General features: G+C 40.0%; 1 protein-coding gene across 10 annotated transcripts in view; it reads right to left on the reverse strand.

The window, feature by feature from the left end:
- R3HDM1 (R3H domain containing 1) overlaps positions 1–27,122 on the reverse strand; it is a 72,711-nt gene that overhangs the window by 23,040 nt on the left and 22,549 nt on the right. For 4 of the 10 annotated variants that reach the window (XM_077320206.1, XM_077320211.1, XM_077320207.1 and 1 more), the window contains 13 exons: positions 25,156–25,234; positions 24,528–24,587; positions 24,305–24,445; positions 21,245–21,353; positions 21,061–21,156; positions 19,668–19,705; positions 19,531–19,581; positions 19,170–19,396; positions 13,296–13,550; positions 11,537–11,691; positions 10,951–11,052; positions 7,957–8,238; positions 6,356–6,479 (listed from right to left, as the gene is read on the reverse strand). In XM_077320206.1, coding sequence (XP_077176321.1) covers positions 6,356–6,479; positions 7,957–8,238; positions 10,951–11,052; positions 11,537–11,691; positions 13,296–13,550; positions 19,170–19,396; positions 19,531–19,581; positions 19,668–19,705; positions 21,061–21,156; positions 21,245–21,353; positions 24,305–24,445; positions 24,528–24,587; positions 25,156–25,234 — 1,719 coding nt within the window. The remainder of the gene's footprint in view (positions 1–6,355; positions 6,480–7,956; positions 8,239–10,950; positions 11,053–11,536; positions 11,692–13,295; positions 13,551–19,169; positions 19,397–19,530; positions 19,582–19,667; positions 19,706–21,060; positions 21,157–21,244; positions 21,354–24,304; positions 24,446–24,527; positions 24,588–25,155; positions 25,235–27,122) is intronic. The other 6 variants (XM_077320215.1, XM_077320214.1, XM_077320213.1 and 3 more) reach the window with 3 other exon arrangements.

Raw genomic sequence — 27,122 nt, forward strand, 5'->3', positions numbered from 1 at the left:
ACTTTAAAGCTTGCCTTATCAGTTTCTTTCTCTCTGCGATACAAGCTCATTGTCAAAATCTTGTTTGGACTAAGTCTTGTTTTTGCAAAAGACAAAAGTGGAATTTCTATACTGATGAAGGTGGGGGAGTCAGGAGGATTTATCTCTAGCACCAATTTCAAAACCAGCCTTGCCTGAAGAACTGTCTAAGAAGCCTTATTGGTACCGAAAACCTCTATTTAATAATAACTGTTCTCTTTCAAAAGCACTGGGAGGGAATCATACATTTTCTTGTCCAAAAAGCCCTCAACATCTCAAACAACTCCTCACCCACAAACATACAACATCTACTTTGAACACTGACAGTGGTATCAGAACTTGTAATAAATCCAGATGCCAATTTTGCTGCCACATAAACCCAGACAACACAATCACTGGACCTAACAGCACCAACACCATTTCAGGCCAATTCACTTGCTCATCTTCTAACATTGTTTATGCCATTAAATGCCCACAATGTCTTTCCATTCCCTAAATAGAGCAAACATGTCAAACTCTATGCCAAAGGATAAATGGACACAAATCTGACATCAAAAATCACAAAACCGAGAAACCTACATGAGAACATTTCAACCTATTGGGGTACTCAATGCGGGACCTCAAAGTAGTTGTTTTATTGCAAAGGAATTTCAGAAACAGACTGGAATGAGAGATTACTGAACTACAAGCTATAACAACACTCAGGATAATGGAACCCCTTGGGCTTAACAGAAGTATTGGTGTCTTTTCTTCCTATACATGCTCAGTTTTTATTTATACCCTGAAATTAAACTTTGTTGTTCTTAAAGGGACCACTGGACTTTATTCTCACCTCTTTGTTAGTTCCTATATTATCTGTATGCGTATTTGTTGCTATTTACATGTCTTACCAAATTTCTGATTCAAATCTTAGTTATATTACTGCTCGGTCACTTATGCATGTTGATTCTAATTAGCCCTTCTTGGCAACAAACCCCATAAGTTGACTGCCTCTGAACATGGAGGCTCTTGCTTGCTGCCATTTGTGGTATCATAATTGGTATTAGTGAATTGAATGTGGTATTCTTTTTCAGTTCTCCATATTGACTTATTTCTTAAGCTACCCAGAATTGAACATTGTTGGCCTTGGAAGTGCCATTAGACTCAAACTTTGTTCTTACATCTGTTCATTAACTCTTGCATTTTATGCTAATAACAATTCTTTATGCTATTCACAAATCTTAACAACTACCTTAATCCAATATCAGCTATAATCATTGTTATTTATGCATCTTGGCTCTAATTAGCTCTTCCTGGCAACTAAATCCAACCCGTTCTTTCTACCTATATACAGTGGTTGTGGAAACTTTGTTTCATTGTACCTGAAGAGGTGTGCTTACACATGAAAGCTTATACCTTGAATACAACTTTGTTGATTCTCAAGGTGCTACTAGACTCAAACTTTGTTCTGCTGCTTTAGACCGACACAGCTACCCACATGAATATTTTTTTTTACTAGGGATGAGTATGAATTGTAAAATTCTAGCCCGGGGTTTGGGGAGACCCCCAAAATGAAAATGAACAAAAATCCCCAAACTGACCAGTTTCAACAACTTTTTTTGTGGCTAGGAGAAAGGAGGGGGAAGAGTTCATTGGGAAGAGTTAAATGCCAGTCATTTAAGCCATCTGTTTCACTACCCCCCATGTTTTAGGTGTGTGTGCGGGGGGGGGGGAGCAAAATGGACTGCAGCAATGGCTGGCAGCCATTTCAGCCTAACAGTAGGGTGGACACTGAAACAGTGGAGCGAGAAATGAAGGAGTTCAATGGATTGCTACCATGACAGCCTAACAGCAGGGTGGGGCATCCACCTGCTGTTAGGTTGCTGTGCCTGTGATCCGTTTAATCCCTCAATTTTCTTCTCCCAGGCAGGGGAAAATGGAAGGCTTAAATGGATCACAGGCAGACCAACACAGCTGCCCACCTGAATCTATCATTGCTTTATCATTATACTCACTTTCATAACTAGGGGGGGGGGAGCAATTTGGATCCCCCCCCAGATGAGTTAGTTTCATGTCTGCCTTCACAAATACATAGGGGATTGATAGTGCTTGCAGAATATGCTGTCTGAGATCTTCCCTGCTTCTCTCTTCCCTTCAGGCTCTTTATTCCCAGTTTATTCCTAGCTGTAGAGGGATTTGTCTATGCTGTTGCCTGGGTTTGGCTGTTGCTATGGAGTGGGAGAAGGTAATGAACTAGCTTTTTCTCTTGATTGAGCAGATTTCCGCTCAAAGAAGGGAAAGGAAGGAACAGCTTCATCCCCCTCTTCAATGCAGCAGCTTGCCGCACCTAAATTCTTGATTGGGTAGAAAGGTGCCCTAAACATTCAGTCTGGGATACAAAAAAATGGCTCATACACTACGAGGCTGAAATGTCTACCAGCCATTTTCACGGTCTGTTTAGCTTCCCCCCACATGGAAGCCATTTAAACTTAACAGTTGATGGGTGGGCCACCTGCTCAGGTTTAAATGATCTTAAACCCCAAATCAGACAAAAGTCTGAGAAATGTTCACAAACCAAGCAAGATTTGTGATGAATTTGGGCTCACAAACCAGTTTGTGCCCATCGCTACTCTTTATTGCTGCCCCCTTATGCTACGTAGCACTCTGTTTTCAAGAGTTCATTGACATGACAGTGCTTTCAGGGTATGCAGGCAATTACTAGGTGAAGGTAAGATTTGATTGTGCAAGGGCCTTGCTTTTTAAAGCAGTATCTAACCCTTGTGCATATTTTCCCAATAAGCTAGATGTCTGATTCTACTCGGCCACCAGACAAGCTATGTAGAAAATAACTGGATTGCTACTGTGAGTCTGACATTAGAGCTGAAGCTCTAGTAGCAGATGAATGCCCAGACTGCTGCAATTTCAAAAATTTTCATTTCTCCGGGACTGCAGTACAGCTGTGGACATTATTCATGGTCTTCTGGCACTTTTATATAGTCTAAGGAGAATCAATTTACCCTGCTGGGAAAAGAACTAGGACAATATGGATTGACTGCTAACATGCTTCCCCTCATGGGGCTCCAAGGCCTGGTTCTATTTTTAGCTTCACTATTCCACCTCAGGATATCAAGGCGGCAGGAAATAAATGGGGGGGGGGGCAAGTGCACCTCCTCAGTCAGAAATAGTACAAAAACACTCAGGCTTCCCAAAAATCAAGAACTGCAAATGATGATCACTTGCAATTTTATCCTCGCTGAATAATGGAACTGCTTACATTGACAGGATCCAAAATGGCATCCCACTTAGAAAGGGGCATCGTTTCCACTAATGAAATAAAGCCCCAGTCACAAACCCAGCACTATCAAAAGAAAACATACACAACAAAACGGAACACAGAAACAAAAGCCTGTCAGAGGCATTGACTGCATGCTTACTCCTGAAGATAACTTTCCTAATACTGCTTTTATTTCATGACAGACGTTGCCAACTTTTTTAAAAGGATGAACAGTGCATGCTCCTTGATCAGAAAGCAACACTTCAAGACAGACATACCTGAGACCCCTTTAAAAAAGAAGCCAGGGAGCAGCTGAAAAAGAGACCGGTTCACTGTGAGAAATGTAACCCTCTCAGACAGTGTTACGGCCCCGAATCCAACAGCTCATAATTAAAGGCAATTTATTACACAACGTATTACATATACCATCGTCTGGTTTGCCATATAGACACACATGTCCCTTGTTTACAGATTCTCCTCAAACCCAGATATTTTCAAAGAAGGCAGACACTATAAAATATTTAGATGTTGAAAAGGAAAATCCACAAGTCTCTAAACATAGTAATGACTGACAGCTTGCATTAACATTTGTTCATGTTATTGTTCTTTTCTTTTGGAAATAGACACTCATGCCCCTCAAGTCCTTTAGGTTTAATACTTACACGTATTTCAGCTTGTGATTAATCATTTTCTACTACCCTGAAAAGCCCTGGATCACCTGTACATATAAGGAAGACCCTACACCATTCATCAAACGACTTGAAACCAACATGTGATCTAGGCTTATGCCTAACCCCAAACAAAATAAGAATGTGACTAATACCTTTCCAGTTTCAGCAGCTAGGTCCTAATCCAGTAGCTGACCATGGACTATGTACTAGTTTGGAAGCTTCTGGAAGTGAAGTCAGGCTTCCAAGGGTGAGCGTGCACTAATTCTTCCTCTATTTCAACATCAGTTCCCCAGACACAATCCTGCTTGGACCCATTGACTGACATGTAGCACGAGACTCCTTCCACATGAAGACACTGCTGAGCAACGTCCACATTAACATCCACAACATATATGCATGGGAATTCTACTCACCATGGTTCATGTGACAGGCAGCATGTATTTTTTTTATTAATGTAGTAAAGATAAGCCAGGATCCAAAAAGAATTCAAGATTCAAAGGCCTGTGCTTCCTCGGTAGCTACACCTACTATCACATGGGAAACGATGCTGGAAACTGAAGTAATTTTATTTCAAAAACCAAACAAATCTGAGTTCTGGTCAGCTGCTAAGCATTTCAAAAAAGCAAGCTATAGGATACATGCTCTTGGACATGCCTGGGGTATGTCAATATTTAACCCAACAACAGTGACCAGGTAGACTGGAACAACAACGATTCAGGCTATGATACAAAAAGCAGCAGACACACAATCTAAGTCTCCACAAGGATGGACAAACTGACTTATAATGATTGCATTCCCTTCCACAATAGCAAACTTAAGCAGAGAATACAGACAAGCAGGGAATGCAGACAATCTGTACTTGTTGGAAGCATTCAACTTGCCACAAAATTATATCCCTCAAATGTATTAGATTTGAAAAGCATTTCTTAAATTCTCTGAGGCAGAAAAATGCATGTTATTTTTTCCTTGGAAATCCATGCCCTTTTAATACTGCTATGATATGTAATTAGTATTCTGAAGCATTTTCCAAGAAACATTATTGATACAGGAAACAGCAATGACCTTGCTTCAAGCATTTTTATACAAAAAGCAATCAAAAACTTATTTTTCTTTTAAAGCCACACACTACTGTTCTGGCACAAAGAGGGACTCTAGCAAGCTAAAATTATTTCAGCTAAGGATTGGGCAACTTTTGACATTTCAACCACCAGGAGCCTCAAATTACTTTGCGTTCAATTGAAAATATCCATTGGTGTGGCTGCTACTGACATAGCTGACACAAATTAAAGTTTATAGAAAGCTGGATATTCCCCTAATCAGCCTTATTCCTACTCACAGGATGTTCCATGGGGCTAACATAGATGCAAGGCCTCACCCAAAGCATCACCATTTGTGCTTCAAGTCTCCCTTATGGTAGTGGTCATGTAGCTCCAATCTGCGACCCTAAGCAGTGACAGTCCTTCTCACCTTGCCAAAGCATCTGATCCCATGTTACCTACTATACAACTTTAGAAAATAGGGAAATATGTCCCCCCAACACAGATATTGCCAAAGACACGGCCAGCCACCATACTTTTAGCTCATTTTAGAGACAGAAAATCCAAGAGGTTCTACAACAACATTTTGGAATTCAAACAATATATTTAAGGAAGTCCAGCTGTCTGAAAGACTCTGTTCCTTCCAAAACCAGATCAACTTTTTAAACACCTCACCACAAATAATTGCTTACTTCTTAAAACAAAGGATGCCCTGCATTGTTGTGAAGAGTTCACGTATACAGGATAACAAACTGGGTTACAAATCTTGGACTAAAAATTGCTGGACTACCAATCTTCTTAGCAATGGAAATCAATCTGAAAAGTAAAGGCATCACCTGTACTGATTTACTATGATTTAAGGAAAAGCACAACTGAAAAGCTGTTGTGAGATTTCAAGCAGACAGACCCTTAACAGAGAAAAGCAACATTAAAAATCAAGAACAGTAAGAAATACACTGAGATTTTAATCACTAAGGATCTAGGAGACTTCTTCAGAAGTTCTTTATTTAAGGTCCCAATAGCACAATATTTGAATACTGCAGGCAAGATAATTAAAAAATTAAGACTTTTATAAGTATTTAACAGGATTTAAATCTTGAATGGTTGTTTTAGTCAATTTTGCCTGTTGCCATAAATTCTTCATATGAGAAAAAATGGGTTTTATAATACAATCTCCAGAATTATTTCCATCCTCCCTAACTCTGCATTCCATCACTTGGACACAAAACCGAGAGAATTAAAAAGACGGCATTTTCACCAGATGGAAGTCAGATGAGCGCTTTAAAAGTCGAAACAATACAGATTTTTCAAATCCTTGCTGTCAAGGCCAATTACCTGAACTATGTACACATTAGGAGAAAGAACCCCCCACAAACCTGTCTGCTGTGCAGGCTGTGGCAGTGGCTGGTTTTGCTGTGCGTTGTAATGAATGGAAGTAACAGGCCGATATTGTTGACTGGAGTGTGGATACTGGCCTGGAGCACAGTAACAGGCTGGCATCTAAAAAGAAGCAACATGGAGATTCATTTAGATGTATATAGTCAGACATGGCCTAAAGCACCAAATGACAGCAGATTCAAGAGAAGAAACAGTGTGGTGAAAGACAAAAGTTTAACTGCCAAAGAGCATTTTTCTCCAAAAAACATTTTAAAATATACTTTTGAATCAAGAAACATTGCTTGATTTCTGCTGATCAATTACATATTGCCTGATATTAACTGCAGGAAAAGGGAAAAAATAGCTCCATAGAATCATTAACACAAGAATTTCTTTACAAACCTTAGCAATAGCAGCCATAAGCCAACACAAACTACGGAAGACCAGTAGTTTGCTTGGTGCCATGTTTAAAGGAAAAAAGCACACAGACATAACACAAGAAAAGAATTAACAACTCATCCAGAATTTTTAAAGTCCCAATGGTACTTTTAGTACAAAAGGACTGCAATAAAAGAAACAAGATGAGGAATCCCTATAGGTTACTACTTAGTACTAGGCATGTGCAATTCATTTCAAATAGTCTGAAAAGGACCCAAATCAACGTTGGTTCAGAAACTTTTTGGACAAATGTGGTTTGAATTGCACTTCCCTTAACTGCCTGAATTAGCCTTGGCCAAACCGGCAAACTGCAATTCAGGCACATAAAGCCAGGCTACTTGATATTTTAATGCAAATCCGGCCATGCAGAGATCAAGCAGTTTAAAGGGGTCAACATTTTCCTTTTCTGACTATTCCATGATTTGGGGTAGAAGGGGTTTGTGGTAGAGGCACAAAATTTGCAGTGTAGTTGCGGGAGCCTCTTCTTAAAGGCACCCCCAAGTTTCAAAAAGATTGGACCAGGGGGTCCCATTATATCAGCACCCAAAGAGGATGCCCCCATCTGACTATTGTTTCCAATAGCAAAGGGAAAAAAAGACAAGTCAGAGATTTTTTTCCCTTTCCACATTGGAAACAATGGAGGTCGGATAGGGGCCCCCTTTGGGTGGCCGTAGAGTAGGACTCCCTGGTCTAATCTTTTTGAAACTTGGGGTTCCTTTGAGGAAAGGTTCCTGCAGCTATGCTGCAAAACTTGTGCTCTATCTCAATGCCCCAGCTCCCAAACCATGGAATAGATAGAAAAGGAAAATTTCCCATTTAATAGTGCTGAATCACTTCAGATTCGGCTGAATCCGAGTCAAGGAATGGTGCTATGGTCAGAATTGATTCAAGCCAAATCTGAAATGTTCTGAATTTTTTTTGTGCACAGAGATCTTAAAAAAACACGTACATGATCATCAAACATTTTGTAGGGCTTAAAAAGTAATAAGCAATTTCATTGTGATTCTAAGCAACAAGCCTAAACAATTTCCTGCCCTTATTTCTAAGGGAGTGAAAGAAACACCTCCTCTGCACACACACACACATATAAAGACAGGCTACTTGATATTTTAATGCAAACTTTTTCTGATATGGTTCTGCAACACTTAAAAGTTCTCTCTACCTGTGGCATTGGTTGCTGTATATATCCCTGTTGCTGAAGAACTTGCTGGTTGACAGGATGGCCAGATGCACTATAATTAGTAGGAACAGGTTGACCAGGTGGTGGTGGAGGTGGTGGTGGTGGAGGTGGAGGAGGAGGGGCAGTTGCTATGATAAAACCAGGTTGCTGAGAAGGCTGAAGGACTACTGTGGATTGGAACATGGTGGCATGAGGATCAACAGCTTCCCCGGATGGCTGTCGGGAGAGACTCATATGGCTGAACTGGGGTCCTAGGTTGTCTTGCTGAAATTAAGTAAGACAGTCACTGTGATTCCTTTTCTAAACCAAGGCAGAGTTGCTAGATATACAATTAACCAAAATGCCAAGTAGTGAAATAGTGTCCTATCCAGTTAGAGTGTAGTAGCAGTATTTTTTTTTAAGATTGAATAAGATAGGTGACATCTCATTAACATTAGTAGGTGGAACAGTGGAGAAATTATACACGTTTATATCCACGTCAAGAAACATTTGACTTTATTTACTGTTTGTAAACTGTAAAATAGTTTCCGTTGGTTGCACTTTGTAGTATTTTCTGATGTTACTTTAAGGACAGTAAGGAAATATTCACCAACACTGAGGAATTTTAAGAACTTTTTAGTAATTAGTTAATTATGAGAAAATATGTTATAGTTCACTTATGAGAAAGAAAAAGCGAGTTTGTATTTGCTGCCAAGATTGTTATTAGTTGTAACATAAAATGTTTTTAATGGCTATATTTATATATGATTTTATATTTCAACTAATGGTTTAATCCATGTTGTCATCTGCTCTGAGCTATCAACGAAGGAAAAGCTACAAAAATAAAGATTTTATTTAGACATTTTATCAGAGGGTAGCCATATTGGTCTGCAGTATCTGGCAAAGGACGTTTTGACTGATATCCTGAAAATTTTGTTGGTCTCTAAAATGCTACTGGATTCTAATCTAATTATAATAGACAAATTATTAATCAAACTAGTAGCAAAGCCCATTTAAAAAAATGGGCTCTGAAAGGGGTAGGGGAAGGCCCCTCCTGGCTGCAACCAGGCTGAGAAGCCTCCCCCTTCGCCCTCCCCTCCAGGGCCAGCCCCTCTTCAGCAGCAAAGCCTGAGGGCTCTGCCAGGTTTGGAGGCTGGAAAACCTCCCCCTCTGCCCTACCCTCCAGGGCCAGCCCCTCTTCAGCGGCAAAGCCTATAGCTGGCTCTGCCGGTGTAGGGAGTCTGAAAAGGCTGGAGCGTACGGAGGCTGGAAAGGTGCGAGTCTGAACGGAGGCTGCATGTATTACGCAGGCGAGTCACCTTCCCCTCAATTCCCCTATACCGCTGCAAGCTCCCTCAGTAGCTCCCTCAGGTCAAATGAAGGTTTGTTTGTTTGTTTATTTATTTATTTTTATATTTATATATCGCCCTCCCTGAAGGCTCAGGGCGGTTTACAGGAAACAGGGAAGGATACAATTAACAATTAATTATGAATTAAACTCATAAAACAGAAAACTGTTTACTGAGAGAGCACACAGTGGGGCAGGAGGGAGGGAATGTGTGTCTGCATAGAAGACATTTATAAACAACTGTTACAGGTAAGTGCAAGTGTGTTTTCAGCTTCTGTCATCTCATGCAGCCTTACACACTGCGTCCATTAGCAAGCCACTGACCCTCAGGAGGACGGGTCAGTCTCTCTTTGAAACACCATGTGCAATACAACCTTCCTCATGTCAGAATCTCTCCCTGCTTGTTGGTCCAAAGTATATTGTATCACAAATGTTTCCTCTTTGACCTTACAGATGTTAATCAAAGAAATCTGCTGATGGAATGCAGCAGATGCAGTCATGAACCAAGTGGAGTGAGCTGTAAGATCCAATGGGGGCAGCCTGCCCATGTAGTACGTGACACCTGCGATGCGGAATGCCGTGCGCACACTGGCTCTATGAGGCTGGCATCTGGATTTTCAGTGCTTTTAAGCTAGAGTAAAATGCTTGTGGCTGGCCTGCACAAAGTGCAGTCTCAATGGGGGAATGCATCAGAAAACAGAAGATGAATGTGGCTTAACAGCTGTTACATCCAGTATCTTTTGATAAAGCATGCAAAATGTTACTATTGATATATTTCATTACTGAGATGCTAATGCAGCATGTTTTAAGAGGGAATGTCAAGAAAAAGCCTTAACTTTATCTCCCCTCCACGGGCATTTCCACAGCAAAATAAGCAGATGCATCCATTTTTGAGAGATTAAGTTGCATGTTGATAAAAATTAACTTTAGAGATATCACCTAATATTTTACTGAACTGAAATGCTATTTGGCTGACACACAGGAAAAACCAACCAACTACATACCATATTCAGTTTTAGACTGGTTACCTCCTAATGAACTGCAGTGGCAGAGCTACTCTTGACCACCTGGTTTGCTGTACAAGCAGCATTGTGATGTTCTGAGGTTGCAATAGGTTGCAATCAAGGTGAATTCATGCAGAACCCTACCTTGGTACCTTTAGAAGTCTGAGAAATGCAACTAAGCTGGGCAACAAAACTCAAAAGGTAACAGGCAAGGTCTCAACACCCATTTTAGTTCAAGCATTAGTGCACATTGGAAAGCTTTTTATTGTCATGGGAGATTGGACAACATAGAATACCCTGAGAGGTTAAACAAAAACAGCAAGGAAAAAGAAAGACACAAGAATTCAAGAGGTATAATGAATACTGACTGGCTATGAAGAACAATCACAAGTAACATCCGTTAAATGTCACTTAGGATACAATTTCCTTGATACCTACAGTAGGTAGCTAGCAGGTCAGCCTGACATGGACTTAGGGCAATGGGTCCACTTTTTTCCTCCACTCTTTTTTGATCTCCTACCAATACTCAATTTGATTGAATATAGGAGCCAGTCAATATTTATATGACACATGCACATCCCAACATAAAAGTCACTCTAGTAAATACTCTCTCATGCAGGAAGAGGTGAGTAGAAGATAATATACCACAGTATATTGCTGGGTAGATGAGACTGGCAGGAGCGGGGGTGGATAAGAGACTGTGGAGAATTGAACAGGCTGTGAAGAAGGCTGAAGAGGTCGGATAGGCTGAAGAAGTAACAGTTGAATACACACAGTTAACAGAGTAAAATAGAAATGAAAATGGGAATTTGTCTTTTTGTATAAAGGCATACTTTTAAATACTCCAATGTTCAATTTTGCAACTGAAAATACATAGAACACAAGGTTGTGATTACATACAGTAAAAATATCTAACAATGGACATCTACCCATCAGGAGGAATAATTTATTCCATCACTTTTAGACTGTCACATAGCATGAGACTGCAAACTTGTGATGTCTTTTAATGTTTATGGACCAAACAGTACGCACAAAAAAAAACACAAGAACAACAAGTTGTCTCCCAGTTCTAGGCAAAGGGGCTTCCTGGACTAAAATGTGATCCAAGAATCAAAGAAAAATCACATAACAAGAACAACTTTGCTGTCTTTTTCAACATGCTTCTACAACAGTCTACCATTTTTTCCTTATCTGAATACATAGTCAACCATTGCATTTTTGACATGTGCACCTGTGGTAAGATGTGATTGGTTGCTGGCTGCTGTTGAGGTGGCATGGGAGGAGGTGGCTGCTGAGGAGGTCCAGGCACTTGGTTTCTAACAGGTTGCTGTGGCATAGGAGGATTATACACGACTGGAGTGCCATCAGGATTAATGAATGGCTGACCTAGAAGGTCGGGCAAAACATGCATGTTATTTAGAAAAAAATGCAATCCACTGGCAGAATACAAATGTATGTTTTACATCGTTCTCTATTTTCAAAATTCAATACTGTATTACATTTCAAGGGAACCAAAGAACTGCACTTCTGATGTTAAAGACAGTATAACAATGGAACTAATTAGCCTTTTTTGAGGATAGGGAAAAGATTGTCAAGGGCTAGAATGTAGGGAAAATGCTAATGAAAGTATTCTCCATTATCCAAAAATTGTAAAGAATGACAGTTACATAAATCATTTAACATAATTTGGAGTGATTTTCACATTTTTAAAAATTAATGTAAAATTCACAAAGGATGTTCAATTCATGTGGAATGGTGCTAAAGCTGTGGTCCCCAACCTTTTTATCACCGGGGACTGGTCAACGCTTGACAATTTTACTGAGGCCCGGGGGTGGGTGGGTAGTCTTTTGCTGAGGGACGTCACTGCTGCCTGAGCCTCTGCTCCACTTGCTTTCCAGAGCTCCTGACTTCCCGCTGCCCACTGGGGGGTGCTGCCAGCAGCAGCTGCACAGTGTCACACTGAGTGGGAGCCCCAGCCATGGCAGCCGCTGGAGAGCACCAAAGGTGAGCCAGTGGCAGGGCAGCCCCCAAGGCAGCATCCAGGGAGGAGGATGAGGAGGAGCCGCGGCCCGGTACCGAATGATCCACGGTCCGGTACCGGTCCCCGGACCGGGGGTTGGGGACCACTGTGCTAAAGAACAGTAATTCCTGGGATTGCAGTACTATAGCTGACATGAAGCAACTTTTTAAAAGGGCATTTCAGAGTAAGTAGAATATCACTCAAGTGAAGTCCAGTTGACCAATCCTCTAGAACCATTGAGAACTAACAGGAAACAACTGGCTAAGTGAAGAAGTTAACCCAGAAGAACTGTTTAGAGTCTGTTCATTTATTTTGCTGCATTTTATATCTCTGCATTTTCTACAAAAAGGTCAAAGCAACTTACATAGATTACCCAGGTAGTTCAGGCAATGCTAAGGGCCAGATCCTGCTCAGTTTTTGCAGTTAGGCCAACCTTCAAACCACCTTCTGAATCATCAACAGGAAGTAGTCCAAATCAAAAATACCTATTTTCTAACTTTTCATTGACTAGGGTCTATCTTAACAGGTGCCATGCAAAGGCAGCCACTTAAAAATTTAACCAACATATCTGTGCATAAAGTGCTGCATCTAACTTATGGAGACCCTACAGGATTTTCAAGACAAGAAAAGAACATAAGTGACTGACCATTGCTTCTGCGTAGCAATCTGGGATTTCCATGGTCAACTCCCACATGTAACTATTAATATATTTCTACAATTTTATATGAATGTGCTAATTAAAGGCACTGCACCATTAACAGCTTCCCCCAAACTATTCCATAAAATATGGAAATCAGAGTACCTTCGTACAATTTTATGAAGCCCTCTGGGAAGTCATTAAAAGGCATACTGCTGCAAAATTGGGGAATGAGGGGAAGAAAGGCAACAGACCATGGTGATTCAAAACATCATTTATACATTACTGCAAAGCCATTAACACAGAAAAGGACATCCACATCTGGATACCAACCTGTTTGAGGGTTGATCAGAATACTTCCAGGTGGTATGCCTGCCGCTTCCAAGGGAAGCAAAAAGAAGCTACTGCTAGAAGGCGCCACTTGCCCACTCATGCCACCATCAAAGGAAAGAGAACTACTAGTGCTGACAGTTGGATAGACGGCAGATGTGCCATGAGAAGGCTGGCTGAGAGCTGTGACTGGAAGAGGCTGCTGGGTGTGAGAAAGAGAACCCGTGGATGACCCTACACTACTAGAAGACTCTGAACCTAGGAAAGGAGTAACGAGAAATGGATTTTACCTAGAGACAGAATAATTCATGCACATTTCAATATGCAAGTTCTTATTCAATGTTTACCCCCTTTTTGATGCACAGCCTGGAACTACAGTACTGAAACAGCATCTCCCCACACCCCGACGTTGTTTCTCCCTCTCAGACATGCATTTACTCACGTTGCCACACCATGAGAATGAGGGCCTGTACTAAACCACACAGGCCTTTTGGTCGCATGCCATGCAGATATGTAAACAGCAAAGCAGAACAGTAACCCACTATGCCTATTTTTTTCCACAGATCACCATTACAAATGGGGATAGCGAGGCTGAGAAACATGAGACAGCTGAAGCACGCAGCAGCAGTTTAAAAAAATAAGGACTCCCTTACCCAACCACCCCACAAGGAGTTTAATCAGAAAAAAACTTCATACCAGAATGAATGAAATAGAGTGGTCAGAATAGAATTAATAATGGGAAGAACTGAGCCAAAGTTAAACAATGTTGATTTAAAATCAGAAAATTAAAACACTCTTTCCCCAAACTTTGGCTCTGTGACATCTTTAATACAGCAAAGATGTACTCCAGTACAGAAAATGAATGCAAATATTTGTTTAAGAAACACACTCAAAAGATTCTACTGAACATGAAAGGTCATGCAAATATTGGATGAAAGCAACAGAACAAATCTGGAGTCCAGCAGCACCTTTATGACCAACATAGTTTAATTCTGGGTATACGCTTAAACTTCGTTGGTCTTAAAGGTGTCTCTGGACTCAAGATTTGTTCAGTCATCCCACTAGAATTTGTATCCAATTGACTTCTATAAGCTATTGTATTAGGAAAATGAATTTTCAATTCAGATCACCATTTTTCATCTTCACACAACAGATCAAAAAGGAGTCTCTCCTCCCCCTGTTCTGGCCAAACTGCAAACTTCCAGGGTGTCCAGATCATGATATAACACTGATGAATCTGAGTGAACAATCGGTGCTAATTTTAACAGCATTCTAGTCAAACTACCTGCTATAAACTCTCTGATTCGACCATTTGTTTATAAACAGTATAATCTTCAATATTATGTCAAGAAGGAGAACTTTGATTGACACCAGCAGAATTAAGGATAAGAAAAATCTTGCTCCAGTTTTAAAAGTTTTGTTAGTCTAAGATATTTGTACAGTAATAGTCAGCTAAGTATACTAAATGTGAAATCTATAAATAAAATTTTGTTTGCTATATTGCATTATGCAAAGTAGGAGTAGGAAGAGGAGAGTTGTGGTCCTTAGTAGACCACCATTTCTGCCATATCACCAAGCACCTGCCAGGATATAGAATGCAATAATCTGAGGATGTAGCCTCTGAAGGTTTCTCAGGAGCTGACTGCTGCAGGCTCAGAAACCTTAGGTGCTTTCTCTCACAATGCTGCCTTTATCTTAACAATCCAATCCCCTTATCCTGATGAGGGTAGGAGGTGATAAATTTTGGCAGATCTTACATGTGAGCACCGAATACTCTTCTCTCACACAGAACAAGCTTTCTGGGCCGTAATAAAAAAGAGAGAATTTCTCACCAACCCATCTTTGTTTATCGATGAAGCAAGAGTAGCCAGTGGCAAAAAAGTAACGGAGGGTGGGGGTCCTGTTGCATGGGAACAAAGGCCTTTGCCTTCTGTGCACAGTGCCCCTTAGAGGCTTTCAGCTATAAGACTTCTCCAGAGGTGGTCTGTTCATATACTGCCGATATGTGAAACTGGACAGATAACTGATGATGAACCTGTTCAGTATTGTGGTAGATCCTATTGGTGGACCTTCTTCTAGAGGTCACTAAGGTTAAGGAAGTCACTATGACCTTAACCTAAACTGAAACTGCTCATTTTCCAAGTTGTGAGACTTAACATTTTGGACTGAAGTTGAAATAGGGACCCTTGGTGAAGAAGGTCATTCCTGACTGGAAGGTGCCATGGATCCTCTGAGGAAAACCTCACCAGGTCCTGGAACCAGGACTAGTGTGGTCAAAACTGAGCTAACAGAACAACTTCTGCCCTTACGTCTGTGATACTCTGAATCACTCTTTGAATTAGCTGAGTGGGAGGGAGGGCAAACAGTAGCTGATTTAGACAGTTGCAGCTTAGAGCGTCTATTCCTATTTCCTGAGAGCATCTTGTTCTTTGTCACGACCCTGGATACCTGTTTACTGATGCAAAGAGGTCCACCTTTACTGTGCTACATCTATAACATATCTGGCAGAAGGTTAACTGATTCAGAGATCTCCAGGTGAGCCAGTCACCCACTGTGGATGCCCCAGCCACGTAGACAGCTTTGAGCAATCTGAGACAGGTTGCCACCCAATGCAGAATTTGTCCCACTTCCACATGAAAAGAACTGGTTTTTGTGCCCCCCTGGTGACTAACATAGGACTTGGTGGCCATATTGTCTATGTGTTCAAGGATGTCCTTCCTGACTAGGAGATCCTGGGAGGATAAAAGGCCTGACCTGATTGCCTTGAGCTCTAGAAAGTTGGTGTCCCACAGGACCTCCTCCTGGGACCAGATGCCCTGTGCTGTCCTTCCATGAGAATCCCCATCTTACAATTGGTATTCTTGGTCAGCAGTGATCTGGTTGGCTCTCTGAGAGGGGACCCCTCAGTAGTCTTGAAGCTGACTGAAATTTTGAAGATCTTGTATTTTTGTGAATGATTACACCTTGAAGAGAAGAAGCCATCTTTGGAGAGGATGAGCATGGAATCTTGCCCAAGGGATGACAGATTGACAGGAAACAAGAATCCCCAGGAGCCTTGCCAGAAGCATACGCTTACTGTCTTACAGGCTGGGCCAAATACTGGAAGCTTGGGGAGAAGCTCCTATTCCACAGAACCTAAATCATTGGTGATGCTGCCTGCCCAAACAGGGAGACTGCTTCACCAGAACCACTGCAGAATGGACCTTATCCACAACAAAAATGTATTCCCAAATACACTTGTTCATGCTCTGGTTTTTCCTTAAAATGCATCTTGCTTAAACAATTTATGGTAACACAGTAATATAAGAAACAGCCTGGGTACAGTTACATGGCTAGTGTGGTACAGAAGGTGGATATGCCACGCAACAACATACTGGGCTTAGCTAGGCAAACCACAATGTTTCTACTGTCCAGCTGGCGTTTTCTGCATAATGTTTAGCATATATTTTACAATTTTTTAATTAGCTGCAGTTCAAGGTGTTACTTTTTTGTTTTGGAATTCTTTATAGATGCGCTCTTCTCTACACGTCTCCAACAATACTATTCTCTTTCTCATTTGTCCTTTCTTTTTTTTTTGCTACCCCATTTCTTTAGGTCTCTCAGATGACCACAACCTGAAACTTTCCTTCCTTGCTTGTGTTTAAATGGAATTTGATAATCAAGCTGTTCTTCAGCACCTTTGACCTCTAATATTTGCCTTTTGCTCTGTTTTGTTTTCATTTTTTTTCTTGCCCCTTCCTTGTATTACTTACATTCCAAGCATGTGGGCAGGATCTCTTATTTATTAATCTAATATTTATACAGCCTTGTTTTAAGATACTTTATTATTTATGTGCTACGTCTGCCTACAAAAATACTGCCATTCTTCTTCCTCACAGTACAGCTAAAACTGCTGTTTTAATGTTCATACTAACCAGGGTCAGAGCACCTTATCATAGTCACTCGATACAAAAATACCTCCAGAGCATTTTGAGGAAACTGATTAACTGGTACGGAAACAGAAAAAGGTGATTTTTCTCTCCTTACTAAACAAGGATCAACTTTTTGACTTTTTACACAACATAAACCTATTCACTAATGACTTGCTCATCTTAAAATTAGGCCCCTTTTCTCAGGGAGAGAGATGTTTCATAAATGCACCTCCAAGTGAAGGTGGAATATATTGCAGGCCAGATAGCCTTTCAACCATGTTGTTTGTATACAAATTAAACAACAAGGAGGTGGAAGAAAAAATTAAATGATAGATTCTTACATTGTTTTGGTTTTTGCGAACTCATGATATCCTTTCCCTGCAGAAAACATGGACTCAGGATCACAATTACCCCATTATCCAGGGTCATGGAGCCTTTTCAGTTCTGGCAGTTAAAACTCATACAAAGAGCCAGGGGGTAAGCAGGTTTGATGACTTTTGTAACAGTTGATTTAAATGTAGCATTAGTTTTAGAAAATAGTCACTATAATAATTTCCAGGTTTTGTCAGTTAAAGGACATTATTTTAGAAGTCTAATATGTAATAACATGTACATTCTAACAATAGTTCTAAGAGCCAAGAAGAAGAGAATCTCTAGGATTCTTTGCCAGTTACCTTAGAACCTTTTACTCTTCCTATATCCAAACTCTCTATTTACAGTAAATGGAGATTTTAATGCCAGAATAGGCATGCTGTCCATGCTCCTCTTTCAGATCATTTCTCAAAGGATAAGGTGATTAAGAAATTTGGACTCGAATTTTTAGAACTGCTCTCACTGACCAACCTACATGTCTTGCCTGATACTAGCTCGGATATAATTGGTGCACCATTTTCAGTGATTTTTCAGGGGCCTTCTTTTCAATGTTTTCTACACTTATAAAGTGGCCACTGTCCCAGAAGATACACTGGCATCTGTTGTTCTCCTCCACCTGGGATTCATGGTGTGCTTCCATCCTGAACCTCTTTTCAGTGTAATTTGGCAACATCTTCCATGCTGTATTTTATTCTTCAGATCACCTTTCTTCTTTGTGATAACAATGTTAATATAGTCAAGCAGTCTTGAAAGCACACAAAGCTAATTTGCAATGAGAACAGTGCGGGAAGCACTCTGAATTAACTCTGTCAGTCTTCAGGGATGAAGACATCCCAATCATGTTTGACTGCATTAACGGCTTCACTGTTACTAGGAAGATGAAGAATGAACTGATTAGGAATGGTCAGAAAAAGTGAACTTTTGGAAATCTTTATGAAATCTTCTCACTACATAAAAGCTCCTTTTTCACAAGGAAAAGACTGACCATTGTATTGTAAATGTCTTACTCAGTTGGAATCAAGACTGCAGAATTTGTTTCAACCTTTAGAAATGAAAAAATGAAAGCCATGTTTACTGATATATCGTTTCAAACAGCCTTCTTTTAAAAATGGCATGTTCTCGGTTCTGCTGGAAAACAAACACGAATCACACGGAAAATTAATATAGTTCTCAGCTGATAGTTGTTCAAATTTATGGATTATTAGGACCAAATTAGAACCAAGTAATACAATAGCAATACAAACGTTTTGTAGGAGCAGAACAGACCAAAAGGTATTAACCTACATGGAAAACAGTTTTATCTCTTTTAGATTATAAATGCATGCGTAGATTTATGCTGACAACATTTACTAGCCTCTGGGTAATACACATCTATTTTATTGGATGGCAAAGACTGAACTTCAGTTCTGATGCCAAAAATTAAGAATGCTTTCATATTTGAATTTCTTCAATTTGAGCTTGATTTTGGAAAACCCAGTGGCTCTGATGGTCCCTTACCTGCAATGCAAATTTTGAGGGGGGGGACATGACTGAACTATATTTTGTGCATACATATTTATACATACACTGGAAGTGATTTTTTAAAAATCCATACCTGTCTTAGATAGCCTGCCTGTGCTTTTGCTGCTTCCAGAGCTATCACCTCTTGTCAGAACAGAAATTCCACTGAAGCTACTGGCCTTGGTCACAGCTGGCTTCAAATTGCGAAGGGAGCTGTCAGAGTCTGTGCTGCTCCATGGACGGGGTTCAGAGTACTTGAGCTCATTGTCTGTACTGCTTTGAAGGCTGTTGGCTGACCTCCCTGAAGCATCCTTGTTAACTCTGCAAATCATAACATTTAGGTTAAATAATTCCCCCATAAACCCCAGGCACCATTTGCAAAGTGAAAGCCGATAAAGGACAGAGTGAAACACATGCAGAAGGTTTGGGATTGAAAATTCAAATGTATTCAATACCTAAATATCTGCCGCCTTTGCTGGGTACTATTGGCTTCTTCCTCTTGGATTCTGTTGGCATGTTCAATAAAACAGTAGCTTAATATTTTATTCATTAAAAGCAAATAGCAATTGGTTTAAATATTGATTTTTCTTACCTTTTGTCAATAATATAATTCTCTTGGGAACACAGTGACTGGGGAAGAAACAGTAGAGCATAAAAATCACCATTGGTCACTATTTGTATCATGAAGTCCAAATGTGTCACATACTACAAGGACAGAGAGGCAGCATACATTGTAGGAAACAATGAACTGGGTAACACCAAAAAAATCATAGTTCATGTTTTAAGCAGCTTGTGGTGTCAAAAACTATGTGAATCTTTCAACTGCCTATTTAATACAATGCCCTTTACCCCTGAACACATAAGTCTTCCGTATACTGAATCTGATCCTTGTCCATCAAGGTCAGTGTGGTGTACTTATGACAGGTGTTCTCTAAGGTCTCAGGCAATCAGGTTAGGCCTTTTACATTACCCACAACCATCTTTGCAGCTGGAGATCGCAGGAATTGAACCAGGGACCTTCTGCATTCTAAGCAGATGATCAACCACTGAGGCACAGCCTTGATAACATGAGATCTATCACTCAAAGCTGTATTGATATTACCGATTATTTGCTCTAAGAGAGGAATCAAAGGATTAATGCAAACAACCTGTTACTACTCCACTTCACCCCAAGCTATTTAGACAAAAACCCGGCTCCTTATGGCGAATTACCTACTGAGCTTCAAGCAGTTCTGTTAACTATTGTGCAAACATTGATCTCAACGTAAATAATACAAGCAGGTGGAAAGTTAGCAAAATCAATATTGAGAACTGTGCTGACTTATAATTAACCAGGGATATGGGGGTGCCTGGGGGGGGGGAGAAGCAGCAGTATAGCTATCATAGCAAGAACAGCACAAACTATGTTCACCGGTATTCTTGAACTTCTCAAAACTGGCACATCTAATACAAGAAGTTAATTTATAGATCTGAAAGTTCTGAAGTTGAGCTTGGCCTTGAGGAATTGCGTACATTTATTTTGTCACTGCATGTCAATAATTAAGGAATCAGCATTCAGAGAGCACTCAAATCTAATTCAAATTAATTCTTCAAAGGGTTTGTTACTTGCCTGAGAGTGTAGAATTAAGATTAGGAGCAAGTGGGCTGTGGCCTCTTTTACAGTTATCACTAAATAAATATTGAGTAGTAGTAGAATTTTAAAAAGTTATACTACTGCTATCATATGAAAATACAGAATTTAAATAACATAAATATCTTTTCAAAATTTTATGAGCAGAATATGGTTTCTAGTTCCACTTGGTTAGATCTTAGGGAGCTTTTCTGTTAACGGTGATCATTTCCTCCAGCCCAGGAGCCTCATACAGTCACAAAACACTCTTCTTGTGTTGAAGAAAACCATCCCTGTTAGCATAAAAGTTCTGTAGGGTTGAATGCACTGTTGTCACAGTCAATAACATTGTACATGCTTGAAATAGAATACCTACATCTTGTGCAAATATTCGTTCTCTAGCTCTCTGGTACTCTTCTTCTCGTTCTTCTATAGATTTGCTTCTTCTGTCATCTTTTAATCGTATTCGCATCTAAATTAAATAAGTTATTAATTGCCAATTTCCATTGCATGGTACAGGTGTGTTAGTTAAGACTAGTAATATGGGTTTTAATATTTACCTGGTTATCATCTTTGTCTAGACTAGAGTTCTCTCTTTTAAGTATGTACCGTTTTTGAAAATCTTCACTTTTCTCATCTTTTATATGTTCGCAAAACTTCTGGTCAGGTCTTTATAAAAAGATTAAGAAAATGAATCAGTAAGGACAAGAAGACATTGTTTCCAAATATACACATCTTTAGCTGTGGAGAAGAAAACTCTGTACACACATCTGCAATACTGTACAGGATATCAAAATGACTCATAGGTGGCTTTTTTGCAAGCAGTATTTATAAAATTCAAAAGAGGTCTTCAAGAGCAAGTGTACTCAATTCATGATTTATATTTTTCTGAGTAGAAGAGTCTGGGAAATAGACTACTGCAAAGAGCATAATGGTAATGAGAACATTTTGAGCCTCTTCCACCAAACAGGAATTTGGCATGGAGGAGATCTCTCCTTTGCTTCCATGCCAACTGCAGTTATGGAACCAATAGACTAGACTAGGGCAGAGAGGACACAGCAGAATCCCTACCTGACTTCTAAAAATGATTTGAGCTACCTTGCAGTTTGATCATGGCCCAAACTGACTTTGGGGTAATGCAAGATCAGTTTCAATTGAAGTTACTAATTAAAGGCATGGAACAAAAGAAAATTCAGGCACATTTTAAAACAAAGCAGAAGTTCCTGCCATAGAGAAGTATATAAACACCCCCCCCCCTCAATTATGACACGCCCTTTTTCAACAACTAACCTTTGTATGCCCAACCTACTTAACAGCAAGCAAATGTTTTATCCTGATACTTTTCTAATAAAAAACTTTGTGTTGAAGTGCATGAACACTCAATCAGAAGACAGTTGCATGAAAACATGGTCTCTTAATCTCTTAATTCTTAAGAATCTCTTAATTCCTGAACTCTCTTATGATGATTTTAAAAAGCACTCCCCAAATCTACCTATAAGTTACTGGATGCCGAAATATAATTAGCAGGCACTTCAGAGAACCTTTAGACTGTCTTACCTCTTTTCTCTTAAAGGTCCCTGAATTTACTGCCCTGCAATCACCACTCCACTGAGTCGTCCCAGTGTGCACTGGGTTGATGATGTCATTAACAGCACTGATCGGCACTGGAGCGGGAAATCTGCCTATGAGGAAAAGGCAAGTTGGGTTTTATTCAATATGGAGTAGATCTCCAAGGTTTTCTTTCTAAATTCTTATTTTATATCTCAAATGATTTAAAATAAGAACACCGAAAACCTTTATTTACATAGTCTATTGGCTATATGAAATGCCTGCTAATTTTTACTGGGGCTTCCAGATACCAGCCTAGGTTGCGGAAAAAAAAATCATCTACTACTGAGGTTGATTATCTCTACCCCCAAAATGTTTAACCACTAGTTGCCAAAGTGGTTTAAGGATAGGCATATAGCTTAATGCACAGGTTTTAGTAAGCAAAAAAAATAAAAAAAATAAAATTAATATAAATGCTGTCATCTACTGCAGGATAAACATATCTTAAATACAGCTCTCCTTTAAACAATTTTTGTCATGTTCCAATTCCACTTTAGAAACTGAAAAATAGAGACAAGCAACTCAAACTGGTATAAACTACATGTTTGTGACCCAAAGATATAATCTGCATAAAAGTAAATGTGAACTGGTATAGTTAGAATACTGTGAAGATTTCTCAACAGCTCATCTTCCTTAAAAGGCACACAGGGGCTTGCCTCTCCTGGAATGAGAGAGGTTGTGAAGAAATCTTTGAAAAAGAGTTTCAGCTGCACTTCCAGCGTTCTTGTTCATAGATAAATGACCCACCACAGTTTTCTCAGTGATCAGGCTGATCCACATTGTAAATTGTAGTTAAGGCCATACTATGGAAGTGGGAATCAGCCATCAACTCATCAACTCAATTTGGTAAAGTGCTAAAGGGAAAAAAGGAGGAAGGGTAGTTGTCAAGTGGAATCAATGTGTAGTATATGAATGCCGAAGCTCCCAACAGTTTACCCAGTGTTCTTGTTGAACCTGTGAGATTACTCATATGACAACTTTGTTTAGCTGCCATGCATCTTTCCCAATATTGCTACACTTCAGCTATTTTAATACTGTTCTTTGAATGCTTAGGAGGGGGGAAATGCACACAAAGCAAACTAGGCAGTTCAATAACTGGCATAATCCAATACCATTGTTCATTTATTTTGCCTTCCATAAACCCTTTGATACTCAGTAGCCTTTGTAAGAACATACTTTCTATTTCCAACATACTAAAGTTACTATAGTACATGCTTTCAGGTGGGTAGCCATGTTATGTCTGTAGTAATACCAACTTAAAGACCAACAACCTCTCTGAAGGCATAAGCTTGCATGAGCATCACTATCTCAAGAAAGTAAGCTTTGACTCACAAAAGCTTATACCCTGGAAAATTTACAAGTTATGGAACAGAAATAAGGGTCATTTGAAACAATGTGATTAAAGAGGAAACAATTTTGGGGAAGATTCCTAAAGAATTTCCTCTCTTGCTCTCCCCACCCAGGAGAACAAAGGGATTGTGTTGTTGTTTTTATGGTTCCTACACTAAGTATTAGTGGCTCTCTTAAGCACAGTGAGGATATAAAGCAAAAATTAATTCACACGACAGGAACACATCAAGTTGCCTTAACTGAATCAGACCATTGGTCCATCAAGGTGAGTACTGCCTACCCAGAATGGCAGCAGCTCTCCAGGAACTCAGGCAAAGTTCTTTTACCTGCTGCCTGATCCTTTTAACTGGTGATGCTGGGGACTGAACCTGGGATCTTCTCCAAGCAAAGCAGATGCTCTACCACTGAGTCACAGCTCCTCCCCAATTGAAAAACACCATCAAAAGCTGCTACCTAGGGGGGAAACTGCTTAAAAACCTAGTGCAACCATGTTTTAAGGATTGTTTCCAACCAAGAAAAGAGAGAACTTTAAAAAAAATATAATTAGATGAGCTCTAGAGCGTAAGTCCTTCTTGTCACTTGGTTAACACATGATGTCATCCAGACGATGGAATTTTTAAAAATCAAACTAGGAAGAAAAAACAAACTCCATCCTAACTTACATTCTTGTGTTGCTGGTTTTATTTACTATAACCGACTTCCCACTCTGGTCCACATTGTGCTCCAGTCCAAAGTAAGCAGCCACTCTGTGCAATAACATTCTATGATAAGAGGTCATGGGGGGAAATTTCTTGCGTGGGATTCTGAAAGAAAGCAAGAGTTTTAGTTTTATGCACATTGTTTCCTCATTTATTAATACATTTGTTCAAAACCTGTTATACTTACTCATTATTACCAATGAAATCTAAAATTTCCTGTTCCAACTTCAGCAGCATCATTCTGTCCCTAGGGAAAAAAAAAACAACGTGGAAGAAAAGAGGCTTTCCTAAGAAAAATATTCCCTGCCGCACCGAGCATATTATACATTTTAAGCAGTTTCACCCATAGTTTAAGCCCACAGAAAAGAAATACTGCAATGTTTATATGAGAAATAAATTTACCTTTATTATTTGATCTGTTCTACCTCGCTCCCTACTTAGTTAACAGATAAAAATGGCTTTTACTTGGCCAATTTGCACAAATTTGTACAGCAAATGTAAAATGTGCTTTCATGGGTCCAGAACCCTAAACATAAGGCTTGAAGGAAAACACATCTTATAGTCCATGTCATGGGTCAAGACAACACACACTTAAACACTTTCTGCATCAGCAATGAGAAATCTGATCTTCAGCATAGTTATGCAAATGTAGCTAAACACAGGTACAAGGAATGGAAATAGACTTACACAAAACAAAGCTCAGGTAAGGCAGATAGCAGACATGGTGAACTGTACATCATTAAAGGAATTCAACTACAGAATGAAATGAATGCTAAACAAATTAATAAATTCATTAAAAAGTCAAGATTGTTTACCTGGGATTGTTTTTTAACGTATTTACTAAAAACTCATGTAGATCAATACCAGTTGAATCTGTGTATTCTTGACTAGAATCTAAAAACAAAATGCAAAAGTTGTAGGGAATGAATTAATTCTTTTAACAAAGGTACTCGGACAAGACTGAATGGCTAACACCATCATCACTCTTATTATAACAGGTGTCTTTTTAAATGTTTGGCTCCATGAATCAAAGTCTGGACTTCAGAAAACCAATACTATCACATTATATCACATGATTCCACCAGCACCCTATAGCAGGGATTCAACCTGTGGTCCTCCAGATGTTCATGGACCACAATTCCCATGAGTCCCTGTAAGCGTTTGCTGGCAGGGGCTCATGGGAATTGTAGTCCATGAACATCTGGAGGACCACAGGTTGACTACCCCTGTCCTATAGCATGCATACTGGGTGATATTTTTTTCTTTATCTTCCTTTTTATATTCCAGCAACATTCCAATTTTATTTTATTTTTTTGCAGGGGAAGAAAAACGTCTTTTTCAGATGTATGCATGTATTAGAATCTTACCTGATTTTGCAAATCATAGTTAAACTATGTAATTTGTAACTGGCTTCCTTGGGCTAGGCCAACATACTCTTACTTATAAAAGCTATGAAACACGGGACAAGGTGTCTAGCAAGGACAGGGCCATATTTGTTCTAATGTTTTCTCCAAAGAGCTACAAAGCCATGTATCTCAACTTTCCCATGTCGTGAGTGTATCTTTGGAATGGTCCCAATGTTGTTCCTGTTCACAATTCTTGCAATGCACAATAATCCACTTGGTACAGGGCTAGCCATTGCTCTTGGTTTTTCTCTTATGCAATGGGAAGAAAAGGAAGATGAAAAATACTAGGGCAAGAGACAATGTAGCTCTTGTCCTTCCCGTCCTTTTCTAAGTACCTTCTGGGGATCCTGTCCCTGTCTGTCTTGCATTCTTAGACAAAAAGTGGGTGAAGAAAGTAAATCATTCTGAGGTAGCTTAACTGCCCCAATTTATTTTGCTGTACACTGTCAATTTATTTTATATATATTTTTTATAATTGTATTTATAGGACTGCTCCTCTCGGCCCAGCCGTCTTGGGGCAGTGTACTTCAAATAAAATCAACATAAACAGCTCTATAGATTCTCTAAAATCAGTGTCCCTATACATGGCTATAAGTTGCCAGAACTAGATTGTACAGGAGATAATGTTTTGAGGGGAGGGGAGGGGAGTTCTTGGATGATCCTGACAGCCCAGCCTCAACCAAAAGGCCTGGTGGAAGAGCTCCATTTTACAGGCCCCCTTGGAACTGAGTAAACTGTGACATGGCCTGTGTCTCCTCTGGGAGCTCATTCCACCAGGCAGGGGCCAGGATCAAAAAGGCCCTGGTTGAAGCTAGGCACACCTTTCACATGCTGGGGCCCACCAGTCTGCTGGAATGAGCAGAATGCAATGCTCTTTGGGGGGCATACCTGGAGAAGTAGTCCCTCAGACACGCTGGGCCCAGACTGCAAATGGCCTTGGTCAAAACCAATACCTTGGACCGAATACGGTAGGTACTTCACCGGAAGCTAATGCAGCTTGTAACATGTCAGTGCACATGTCACAAACACAGCATGAAAGAACTTGGGTACAAGCTGGCTATAAGAGCAATCACAGAAGAAGATGAAGAGGAAGAGAAGTTTTTAATTCCCTGCTTTTCTCTACCCTAAGGAGTCCCAAAAGAGCCTCTTGTGGCGCAGAGTGCTAAGGCAGCAGACATGCAGTCTGAAAGCTCTGTCCATGAGGCTGGGAGTTCAATCCCAGCAGCCGGCTCAAGGTTGACTCAGCCTTCCATCCTTCCGAGGTTGGTAAAATGAGTACCCAGCTTGCCGGGGGGTAAATGGTAATGACTGGGGAAGGCACTGGCAAATCACCCTGTATTGAGTCTGCCATGAAAACGCTGGAGGGCGTGACCCAA

The sequence above is a fragment of the Paroedura picta genome, chromosome 2, assembly GCF_049243985.1.
Source record: "Paroedura picta isolate Pp20150507F chromosome 2, Ppicta_v3.0, whole genome shotgun sequence".
Taxonomy (NCBI): domain Eukaryota; kingdom Metazoa; phylum Chordata; class Lepidosauria; order Squamata; family Gekkonidae; genus Paroedura; species Paroedura picta.